This window comes from Sinohyriopsis cumingii, chromosome 16 (genome assembly GCF_028554795.1).
Source record: "Sinohyriopsis cumingii isolate HCF-2022 chromosome 16, ASM2855479v2, whole genome shotgun sequence".
Lineage (NCBI taxonomy): Eukaryota > Metazoa > Mollusca > Bivalvia > Unionida > Unionidae > Sinohyriopsis > Sinohyriopsis cumingii.
Window position 1 is genome coordinate 49,355,924 of NC_142976.1, and position 13,576 is coordinate 49,369,499.

The window sequence follows — 13,576 nt, forward strand, 5'->3', positions numbered from 1 at the left end:
GATCACTGCCATCTCACCTCTGTCTGCGTGGGTTCGAGTCTAGGATTCGGCCAATGTGTTATGTGAGAAAGCTGGTCAGTAGCTTCTCGTGGGTCGGTGGTTCTTCCCGGGTTTTCCCGCGTTCTTCCTCCACCATTAATACTGGCCGACATATATAACCTATCGTGTGCTGAAAATTGGCGTTAAACCCAACAAAAGCAACAAGAACAACCATTTGTATAAGTCTTTGGTATGACAAGGACGGGGATCGAACCCAGACCTCTCCATCCGAGGCTGACGCACTAACTACTAGACCAATGGAGCGGTTACCAAACAAGTAAATAATTATGCTTACCCTTTATATCACTAACAGTTCTTTATTTCAGTTCGTTAATGTTTGTTAATCATTTATTTTGTCAGCAAACGCTGGATCATTTGTACCAAAGGCATACAATGAGTGGTCATTTATGGCTATATCAAACGCGACAGTGTCAGTGGATACATTCTTCGCGCTCAGGTAAGTGACATGTGATATAGAGATACCGAGCACAAGAGAGAGAGAGAGAGAGAGAGAGAGAGAGAGACAGACAGACAGAGACAGAGAAATATAATTATCCATTTGTATCCCTATGTGTATGTGTGCTTACATGCTCATATACCGCCAAAATTTGCATGTTCTTGAAATATTTCCTTCAGAAAATGATAAACAAAGTGATTGTATATATATATATATATATATATATATATATATATATATATATATATATATATATATATATATGGACTGACGACCAGACAGACTGTCCTGACCATGTATTCATCATCCATAGATCTTTATGTTAATATATTTAAAAATGTAAATGTTTTTTCTCTCTGGATTCGCACATAAATCAAACATGCTTTTTTGGTCATTGGATCCAGAGTATGTTTGGACCCATGAAAAGTGGATCATTCCGAGCATTTTTTATACCTATGCTAATGGGCAGGCGTGGGGGCGGGACGTCCTTTTGTACATCCAATAACAATGCCGCGCACATACATTCCACACGCTATCTTGACAACAGAAATTAAATGCAGAATATCAGAATAAAAGTAAATATGTGCGTGTCTGCTTTAGTCTACAGCTTGAAGTTTATGGAGTTTATAATGTCAGAAAATCATAACCATTGTCCAGCCAATGAGTGCATCGCAAAATATAAATGTTTTGGGCTACAAACAATGAAACAATTACATCTGGCCAGACTGTAAACTGATAATAATAATTATTCATGCAAATGTATAATTTAAACAACATAAATGATACGGACTATAATTCAAACCGTTAAAGAATGTCAGTTAATGCAGTCACAAATTGAATCATAACAAGGATGAATAAGTCAGAAAAATATAAATAAGGATTTCTTAATAGCACAATATAATATACATTTGGAGGGAAGGTACCGTCTTCTTGCAAATATATATATACACAATGGGTGGGGCACATTTCAGTGTTAAAAGTTGAGAGAGATATTCACTCTGACCAATACTTGTCACAAGGAGTTGTCAATGCGATATAAATTACGGCATTTTAAGAGCACTGATGAACATAACATATGATATATTCTAGAGTGTATGTGTACAAAAAGACCAAACATCCATACACTGCACAGTACGGAAGTTCCGAAATCAAAGAATACAATGGAATCTGTTGCAAGATAATGCGAAAATAGTTGAGAAATGCGTTGTAATGATTCGTACAATAATTCAGTCAATTTATTAGTTGTGAAAACACCGTTCCACTCTTCAATTTTTCAATGTAGAATAGGTAAATAAATGTAACAAAGCTACTAATGTTGTGACCAAAACCAAACTCTGCCACTATGCCTGTCAGGACGTTGTGAGCTGTGCCACTAAAAGAAAATTAGTGATGAAAATTCGCGGTCAATGAAATGTTCTATTAGAATTTAAATTTCAATCTCACGTGGATGTTAAAATATTGTAACAATTATCCCAGATTGTAATATCTTCGGGGCAGCGGTAAAACTTGCTTAGACTTATTTTTCAATATTATTTGGATGTTTGCCTTTTTGTATGCCAAATTCCTCCCAAAATGATTCACTGTATTGCAAATTATCATCAATGAAATAACGAAACTGAAGCGAATGCAGATATGCACATAGTTGTTATGGATGACCAAAAGCTCCCTATATATGTAAGGATCGGACCACTGATTAACTTTCCATATAACTTAATCTTCCTATCTAAGAAAATCTATTTTTATCGTTGGGATGTGATACAAACTACACACGCTCTTATATATACCGGGAAGTGTTGTCAAGGAAGTTATGTTTCAAATCAGGTTTAAACCGCTAATTTGGCAAAACCATTTTATATACTGAATGGCAATATACAATGTACCATAATCCATAGTTGGACACACAGGCAGTTACATTCTGGGCGGAAATGAATTCGTTTTTTGTCTGAAGATATGTTTGTGTCACGTAACAGATAGCGGTAATGTCTCGGGGAGGTGCGTACTATTCTTTGTAAACCTTTTAACCGATACAAATCCAACAATTCATCATTTCTCTCTCTCTCTCTCTCTCTCACACACACACACACACAAAACCGAAACATAAACACATATTACAGTTATAGTATTATAGCAATCCAAGTGGTTTTATTTGACTGAGTGATGTCAAACCATAACGCAATTCCGCTAGATTTCCCTTAATTCCAAAGACCCCTATACAACTACTGTTGTAAAGTGGAAAGTTAAATGTGTCCATTCTATAAATAATGGTACTCTAATACAAGACCACACATCTCACAACTTCCCAATTGTATAGCAATCGCACAACTGCATGGTTTCTCTTCATTTTCTTTCCGTAACGTAGCGTCATCATTTCACGCCGTAAACTATACAACTCCCCTTAATACAAAGAACAAAGTTTTACCACACCCAATCAAATCATGGTTTCAAGCCACATTTTGCCTGCAAAATTACATCACATTTACAACTATAGCAACAAGAAAAGGCGTCTGCCGACGACGGAACAGTCCCTTCTTGTTTATTCCATTGCGTAATTTACCAGTCACCAATCATAAATACTGCATTGGGAGTCACACAGTCAATGTACACAACTTGGTTATAATAGGGACTATTGAACGACAAGGACACTCATGCGGCTCTAACCTCAATTCACCACAAGTAAACCAAAGCATCATGGAAAGTCACTATGTGATTTGTGCCCCTAGTAATTGGCCAATTATTTGGTCTGAGGATTATCTCCCATAGTCGAAATAAGTTATCACTAACATCTAAGAAATATTTCAAACGGAGCGCAAGAAGCAAATGCGTTACTCCAGATTTATTACAATATCTCAAGTTGTTTGATAAAAGTAAATCCTTGTCACTGAGAAATATGATGTTCAGAATGCCAAACTATTTTCATCTTCAGACTGCCAAGTTATGATGTCAAATTCAGATTGCCAAATTATGATGTCAAATTCAGAATGCCAAATTATGATGTCAAATTCAGATTGCCAAATTATGTCAAATTCAGATTGCCAAATTATGATGTCAAATTCAGAAGGCCAGATTATAAGGATATATTCAGAATGCCAAATTATAATTCTTATTCAGAATGCCAAGTTATGATGTCAAATTCAGAATGCCAAGTTATGATGTCAAATTCAGAAGGCCAAATTATAAGGTTATATTCAGAATGCCAAATTATAATGTCTTATTCAGAATGCCAAATTATAACGTTAATGTTAAATTTTAATCTCATATTTAGAACCCCAAATTATAATGTTATATTCAGATTGCCAAATTATAATTTTATATTCAAAATGCCAAATCGTAATGATGTTTTCATAATGCCAAATTATTATATTTTATTCAGAATGCCATATTATAATGTTGTATTCAAAATTCCAAATTATAATAATGCTTAGATTTGATGGATCAAATTTTCCTTGCATTGGGAATTCCTAGATGCAAATGGCACGTAAATGTCATTGCTTTAAATGAACAATAGGCAAGTAAACCAGCCCGTGTCGTTTCTTTACAGGTGTTCGACGGTATTGGAATGATTATTACGTTACGTATGCAACAGTTATGTGAATGTTTGCTACTTTTGTTACTACATAAAATTTACATAAATGACTACAACGAAACCTAACCATTATCGCTTTAACAAGTCTGATTTGTATGCAGTGGTCTCCTCGTGGCGTATCTCAGCTTGCGAGAAATGCAGAAAGTCGGCGGCTTCAAGAAATTTAACTGGATCATGTACTACTTCCATAGATTTTGGAGGTAAGTAATCCAAAACAAGGGTGTAAGCCTACTTTAACTAGTGCTGTTCCGATTAATACATTTGTCTTTATGAAAATTGCTCACTTTCACTCAAGGGACAATTTAGTCGATTACGTTCTATGTTAGTTATTAACTGATCTGCGATCAGATACCAGAAACTAACTATTCCCAGTATTCAGTTTAGTATTTATCTAATTCCAATTGCACATAAAGATCTAGTTTATCTTATAAAGGGCTTTTCCCACATTAAGCGTGATGAAATCTCCGCAGTTACTATTAAAGCGAAATAGCAAAATTACCAAAACACATCAAACGACATGTCAAGTGACCATGACCATGTTTTTTTCGAAATTTATCTGTATTATTCTGTCAACCAGATTTTTCATCTCAGACTAATAGCTAATGGCAGGCCCTTCTTGATTTCATGCAAACATAATCCAGATGAACGATCTCGGACCCACTTGGAACGTCTGTACTTTACAGTGTTTATTTTCTGCTCGATACGTATCAGCGGTAACTTCTTTTGGAATATTTGACGAAGAATTTAGCACGTGAGCAACAAGAACGATATTATCCCCTTTGCTTCAGTGCATAAAAGTGTACAAATTGTCAAGCATTATCAAGTACAGTGAAGAAACGTAATTAATATATCTGTAGAACAAAACCATATGTAAAATCTCTGCCAACATGTTGGCACGATATCTAAAATTAATCCAAATACTGTATTGCCCTCGTCTATGAAAACCTACCGGACAACACGGCGAAAATGGTGAATCTCCCATTATCTAGCTCGTTTCTTTCAAACTTCTCTGAATTTTGTCTTCTTTTCATTTTCTATCTAACAATGGAAGAAACGAAAACTACGGAATGTTCGTTTTTATAAACATTCACAGATATCTACAAAATATTTCTAAGAATATGCATGATGGGTATTAGTTTTACAGTTACTGACATTTTTATGAGGGGTGAAGAAAGATCTTGAAACAGGAATGTATTACACAAAATGTACATATATTTAAAAGACAAGAATACTTGTACTTATCATTAATCGTTTAATTGTTATATTTAGTACTAGATTAATTAACTAACTAATTAATAACTGATAAAAAACTAGCAGTTATTAAGGTTTTCTTCTAATTAAATATTCATAAGCATACCATCTTTTTTGAAACAAAGAAAATAAAGCTTTTATGCTGTTTTTACTATATAGATTCATTTTTGTACGAAACGAAAAATTATCAAACCATCCTTTTTCATCGTAGTATTTTATTATTATTATTATTAGTAGTAGTAGTAATAGTAATAGTAGTATTAGTAGTAGTATTCTGTCAAATATGTAACGTTAACATTGAAAATGAATTCCATTATATTACTGCTTGTCCGTTATCGTGAGAAATACGAATGAAATATTTACCCAGCTTTGTATATAAAAATCCAGCTTTAGAAAAATGTACATAGTTTATTCAAATAATGCTGGTAAAATTCTGATGACTGATTTTGCTATGTTTCCTATAAAGATTAGATAAACCGTTTTATCAGCCACCTTATACTCTAGATCAATACCACTATACTTGCTCCATGCAGATTGTATGGTTCCCGTTAAGTTCGTTTGTGTGATTGTAACAAGATAACCTGGTGGGATCTAGGATTTACAACAGAACACTTTTGATGGTGATTCAAAAACAATGTTTAATGGCGAATGACTTGAATGAGAAAATAATTATGATTAATACGTGCGAATAATATCCAAATATTGAATCAATTAACATAATATGTACTAAGTAAATAATGAAACTACAAATAAATGACCTTACATAGTACAAAGACAAGGGGTGAATAATTCACAATGATTTCACAACGAAACAATAATGTGTTTTACTAAAATAGTATAACTGGTATTTTACTCATATAAACAATGTACTCACTCAAATAGTGAAAATGATGAAAACAAAGGGGCAGGTGTACAAAATGTCTGTACAGTCCCTAAAACACGCTGGCTATTACAAACCCCAAAGATTAGCCTATGGCTAAAAAATTAAATGTATGGAGTTGCTCACTCCATCACCTGTATACTTGGCTACCAGTTAAGCTGGTCAATCAAGCGGTAAGTTTTGCAGGTTGGTCAATCAAGCAAACAGCGCCCACCAATCTCAGTCAGCAGCGCCCAATCACCTGCAACTCAACCAGCGAAACTGTTTACTCAGCTCTACGGCTGCTATGGTTCAGCTTCAGAGCTGCTATCATCAACTTCTATGGTTAGCGCTGCAGCTGGTACCATGTCGACTCCAATCACTCCGATAACTCTCATCAGTCTGGTCAGCTATACAGCTGCGCATCCGATCAGTCTGGTCAGCTGTAAATGCATCTAACACCTTGTAATATGCATGACACGGTCATACACGATAAAAGGTAATGACGTTATGTACGGTAAGCTACACAGATTACATTATATGCACAATAATTACAAAACAATACTCAAGTTCAGAAGTGAACCTAACCACGCCCGACAAGAATCCTACGGTACAAAAATTTTCTTAAAAATGCAACGTTATATATTGCTGATATAAACCTCTTGTTAAATCACAAGCAAGAATAGGAAACATTTGCAAGATATTACGTAAGCCGAAGCAACACAGAAAAAATACCCCCCATTTTTTTTAAAAATAAAAACACAACGTGGTAGTACAATAGTTGTAACTTATACATATACATATATTAATAACTCACATACCTCTACAGCTGAAGATATGCAAGTCCTTAAATTTACTGGTGTGGTCCTTCTCAGATTCCATCATAGTGAAGACTCCCTACTGCCGAAATTTAAATGATTATATGTTTTCTTGCTCCAATAGTATGTGCAATGCGTGTATGTTCAAAATGAATTTTGAGATTTATTAATTTGGATTATGGTTTTGCACACCGTATGTAGGTATTAGTTCAGGAAATTCGAGTTATGGTAATTAATAGTAAATCTGGTGGTCAGTAACAAATATATACAAATATATATTTTAGGAGTAATATCGAGGCAATTCTAATGTAATTCGGGCAGTTTTGAGAGTAATTTTCTAGAACAAATAAATAAATAAATAACGGTAACTAATAGTGTGTATGGTTGTTTGGTGCTTGCATCTTTGTGATTAGTAGAGAAATAGTAAGTGTTCTGTTAAATTGCCTGTTTGTGGCGTAGTACGTTTGTTTTGTTTTCCGTAACCAAGAATGACCTATTGTAGTCCATAAATTGTAGCAATTTCGTAATCACACGATTATGTAGTCCGTTAATGTAAATTTTCCATCTTTGTAGAATGTACATAAATTACCCTCGGGTATCGTTGTACACAAAAAACGAAACCCGAGTACATGTATTTAATAAATAAAATGATTTATTCAATACCATGACAGTGATTACTTAAAAATATATACTTGTTTCTCACCCAATTCGAAAAATGCAAACACTTTTACTTTCATATATATCGCGTCCAATTGATACGATGGTCTTTTATTATGTACTATAATATATATTTTTACCACATGATGTATTAATATATATCATGGATCAGTGGAATTTATTACCAATAAACACTATTATTATTATTATTATTATTATTATTATTATTATTATTAGCATTATTAGTATTAGCATTATCGTATGTTACTTGTTCATGCTCCAATAAACAGTAGAACAAGAAAAAGTGAGAAGAACAAGCTTTGAAATATTTAACAAATCCAACACTCAAATCCAAAAAATAAGCCAAGAATAATCCACGACCTAAAGTTAGGAAGTCCTAATAATGAAATGTTGTAATGAACTCAAGTTCGAGTCCCGACAAAAATTCCAAAATGGAAGACGATCAGGTATGCCGTATCCTTTGTGGTGTTGTAAAGTCTACAGTTCTGTGTTATTCACAAACAATAATCGGGTGTTTGAATTTCCCAATACAATTTAATGAAGTGTCTTTGTCCAAGAATTCTTTATGAGCACTCATATATTTCCAGGAAAAAATAATTAATCATTTTTAATACAAATACTTTGAATAAACATTAAAATGTAATTCCTAAAATGACATGACAAACAAAACACACCTTTACGTACCAGTGTTTAGAAGCCAAACTGACAAAAATCTTTATTCACAATGATTACACAGTAACCCGAAACGCAAAGCAAATTTTTGGATGAGGGTCGACTTTCCATAAATTTTGTGAAGTATTTTCGTATAAAAACATGTATGACCTTGACAAGAACCAATCGTTGTACTCTAAGAATAAGATACAATAAAAAGTTGTTTACTTCTCTCACTGATTTATGAATTAAGTTCGGAAACTAGGTCAGCTTAAGATGTTCACTAATGAACAGTAAAGGTCAAACATTTTTCTGGAAAATTATCGAGTTCCTAGTAAACAAAATTACTCTTGTTTGACGAATAATGAAATTAAAAATAATTTTTTTAAACAAACACTTAAATTAAATTAAATATAAATTATATCAAATATACGTAAGATTTATTATTATTATTATTATTATTATTATTATTATTATTATTATTATTGTGCCTATGTATATTTGCTAACAATATTTGGTATCAATATGGAAGTCACATATCTTATATTGATGTTAGAAGAACTTGTAGCTATTCATTTGTTACTAAACAAACGCGAACACTTTATAACAATCGGGAGCATATTTGTATCGACCGTAAAATAACTACGATTCCCATCTGTCTCGTTTCAGACTGACTCCACCGTACATGTTATTTCTCTTTTTCTATTCGATTCTCTATCCATACTTTGGCAATGGACCTTTCTGGTTTCCGGGGAGTCATCGGGATTGGGACATTTGTAAAGAATCCTGGTGGACCAACTTACTCTATGTTAACAACCTGGTCAAAACAGATAAAATGGTAACAATTAGTGGATTGATAGTAGTAGTAGTAATATTAGTAGTAGTGGTAGTAGTTGTTGTTGTTGTTTTCAGCACATGACAGGTATACATGTCGGCCAGTACAACTTTGGATAGAAAATCCCGGAAAAAACTGGCAAGCTTTCTCACTTACCCACATAGACCTAGCAGTAGACTGACCCCCATGCAGACAAAGGTTAGATGGCAGTCATCGTAAATGTGCATTAGACTGCTCAATTGTCATGTGCCCCAGTAATATTGTAATTGTAGTAGTAATAGCAGTAGTGGTAGTACAAGTATATTCGTAGTAGTGTAGCAGCTGTAGTTGTCCTTGTTTGCACTAGTAGCAAGTGTGGTTATTGCTGCATGTGATTGTAGTAGTGGTAGTAGTTCGTGATGTCCTTACTTGTTTGACGCCATTGTTCAGCATATAATAGACAATACATAGCAGCCAGTTTATTTAGCGGAAAAAGGATCCAGATTAAATCCGGAAAGAGCAATTAAAACAAGGGACGATAATGGCAACCTTTCTCACATATCAAAGTTCGCCGAGCAGAGACTCGAATCCACGCTGACATTAATCTGTAATGACAAGAGACTTAGACCACTCAGGCACCCACGGCCGCCATTGTAGTAGGAGGAGGAGGAGGAGGGATATTATTACGACTCTGTGACCATAAACTATGTAAAAGAATAAAGCAAAACCAAAAAGTTTTTTTTTTAAAAACTTACAGTATTTTGAAGTGAATACAGAATAATTCTGTTAAGTTCTATGAAAGTCCTAAATAAAGATGTTCTGTATAAATTTCAAGATCAGAAATATATCTGTCCGTTAAAAAATGTGACGTTGTCAAGATGGAAATGTCCATAATTCCTTTCAATAATTTACAACAGTCCTTTTGAATAATAATTAAGTACAATACAACACACATCTGCAGACTTTCAGCAGGAATGGCCAGAAATAAGAAAGATCATTATATTCATTTTATTATAAAATTTCCTATTCACCAGACCTTGCACAGACAATAGCCATATTAATAGTTCGTATTGAACCGTCCTACCACATCAGCCAACGACAAATTAGCATAAAATCTCCATTTAAGGTCATTTTTACTACTTGTCTGTACATACAAGCATCTATTTATAGATCCTTTGTAATTTTACGTACTTAACATACTCAGGTTACGTAAGCAAAATCTAATTAATGATATTCTTTATAATTTAAAGCCATGTGTAATAATTGCAAAAAAAAAGTAAAGTATTGTACCACATAATAATATTGGTAGTTGTAGTAGTAAGTTTAATTGTTGCTTGATATTGTAGTAGTGTTAGTTGCTGTTGTTGTATGGTTAAACGCTATTTTTCAGCACAAATAGGCTATGCATGGCCGCATAACTGGTGGAGGAATATATATATATATATATATATATATATATATATATATATATATATATTTATTTATTTATTTATTTATATTTATTTCGATCTACATTAAATTAGACCTCACCAGTATCCTAGTAGTTAGAGCCTTCGTCTCAGAGGCGGAAGGTCGTGGGTTCGAACCACAGCCGAGTCAAATTAGACTTATTAAAAGGGTAATACAGTTGCCTCGCTTGGCGCTCAGCATTAAGAGGTTAGTGTGAGGACTGGTCGGCCTGGTGTCAGGGTAATGTGACTGAGTGGGACATCATGCTACTTGTCTGCGGCATGGTGCCTCAGTGTTAATCATCATTATAAACTGCCACATGGTATACATCGTATCGATTTGATTGAACATTGATAAAGATACGTTAAAAATTCTGATCACACACACACACAGACACACTGTCTCTCTCTCTCTCTCCATTAACCTGAGCTATGAAATCGTTCTTAATAAGACGAACAAAAACAATTCTAACTACATCATTGCAATAAAAATTTATATAGACTTTGAGAGTTAGGACATATATTATTCATGTTCAGAATTAGGATATATATTATCCACGTTGAGAATTAGTATAGATATTATCCACGTTGAGAATTAGGAAAGATATTATCCACGTTTAGAATTAGGATATATATTATCCACGTTGAGAATTGGGATAGATACTAGCCACGTTGAGAATTAGGATAGATACTATACACGTTTAGAATTAAGATATATATTATCCACGATGTGAATTATGATATGTATCATCCACGTTGAGAATTGGGATAGATATTATCCAGGATGAGAATTAGGATAGATATTATCCACGTTGAGAATTAGGATATATATTATCCACGTTGAGAATTAGGATATGGATTATCCACGTTGAGAATTATGATATAAATTATCCACGTTGAGAAATAAGAAAGATATTATCCACGTTGAGAATTAGGATAGATATTATCCACGTTTAGAATTACGATATAAATTATCCACGTTCAGAATTAGGATGGATATTATCCACGTTGAGAATTAGGATAGATATTATCCACGTTGAAAATTAGAATATATATTTTCCACGTTGAGAATTAGGATAGATATTATCCACGTTTAGAATTAAGATAAATATTATCCACGTTGAGAATCAGGACATAAATTATCCACGTTGAGAATTAGGATAGATATTATCCACTTTGAGAATTAGGATAGATATTAACGATGTTGAGAATTATGATAGATACTACACAGGTTGAAAATTAGGATAGATATTATCCGCGTTGAGAATTAGGATAGATATTATAGACGTTGAGAATTAGGATAGATATGATCCATGTTGAGAATTATGACAGATACTACAGAGGTTGAGAATTAAGATAGATACTATCAACGTTCGGAATTAAGATATATTTTATCCACGTTGAATATTAGGATAGATATTATCCACGTTTAGAAATAAGATATATATTATGCACGTTGAGAATTAGGATATATATTATGCACGTTGAGAATTAGGATATATATTATCCACGTTGAGAATTAGGATATATATTATCCACGTTGAGAATTAGGATATATATTATCCACGTTGAGAATTAGGATATATATTATCTACGTTGAGAATTAGGACAGATATTATACACGTTCAGAATTAGGATATATATTATGCACTTTTAGAATTAGGATAGATGTTATCCACATTGAGAATTAGGATAGATATTATTCACGTTGAGAATTAGGATATATATTATACACGTTCAGAATTAACATAGATATTATGTACGGTGAGAACTAAGATATATATTATCCACGTTGAGAATTAGGATATATATTATCTACGTTGAGAATTAGGAAAGATATTATACACGTTGAGAACTAAGATATATATTATCCACGTTGAGATTTAGGATAGATATTATCCACTTTTAGAATTAGGATAGATGTTATCCACGTTGAGAATTAGGATATATATTATCCACGTTGAGAATTAGGATATGGATTATCCACGTTGAGAATTATGATATAAATTATCCTCGTTGAGAAATAGGAAAGATATTATCCACGTTGAGAATTAGGATATATATTATTCACGTTGAGAATTAGAATATATATTATCCATGTTTAGAATTAGGATATATATTATCCACGTTGAGAATTAGGATATATATTATCCACGTTGAGAACTAAGATATATATTATCCAGGTTGAGAAATACGATATATGTTATCCACGTTGAGAATTAGGATAGATATTATCCACTTTGAGAATTAGAATAGACGTTACCCAGGTTTAGAATTAGGATAGACATTATCCACGTCGAGAATAAGGATATATATTTTCCACGTTGAGAATTAGGATATATATTATCCACGTTGAGAATTGGAATATATATTATCCACGTTGAGAATTAGGATAGATATTATCCACGTTGAGAATTAAGACAGATATCCACGTTGAGAATTAGGATATATATTATCCACTTTAAGAATTAGGATAGATATTATGCACGTTGAGAACTAAGATATATATTATCCACGTTGAGAATTGGGAAAGATATTATCCACTTTGAGAATTAGGATAGGTGTTATCCACTTTGAGAATTAGGATAGATATTATCCACGTCGAGAATAAGGATATCTATTTTCCCAGTTGAGAATTAGGATATATATTATTCACGTTGAGAATTAGAATATATATTATCCATGTTTAGAATTAGGATATATATTATCCACGTTGAGAATTAGGATATATATTATCCACGTTGAGAACTAAGATATATATTATCCACGTTGAGAAATAGGATATATGTTATCCACGTTGAGAATTAGGATAGATATTATCCACTTTGAGAATTAGAATAGACGTTACCCAGGTTCAGAATTAGGATAGATATTATCCACGTCGAGAATAAGGATATATATTTTCCACGTTGAGAATTGGAATAGATATTATCCACGTTGAGAATTAGGATATATATTATCCACGTTGAGAATTAGGA

The 13,576-nt window shown here is 33.1% G+C and overlaps 1 protein-coding gene across 1 annotated transcript in view; it reads left to right on the forward strand.

Annotated features, from left to right (window-relative positions):
• LOC149780383 (nose resistant to fluoxetine protein 6-like) overlaps positions 1-13,576 on the forward strand; it is a 44,228-nt gene that overhangs the window by 15,423 nt on the left and 15,229 nt on the right. Inside the window, exons 6-8 of the mRNA XM_089937287.1 lie at positions 400-496; positions 4,181-4,279; positions 9,006-9,174. Of these exons, the coding sequence (XP_089793413.1) occupies positions 400-496; positions 4,181-4,279; positions 9,006-9,174 (365 nt within the window). The remainder of the gene's footprint in view (positions 1-399; positions 497-4,180; positions 4,280-9,005; positions 9,175-13,576) is intronic.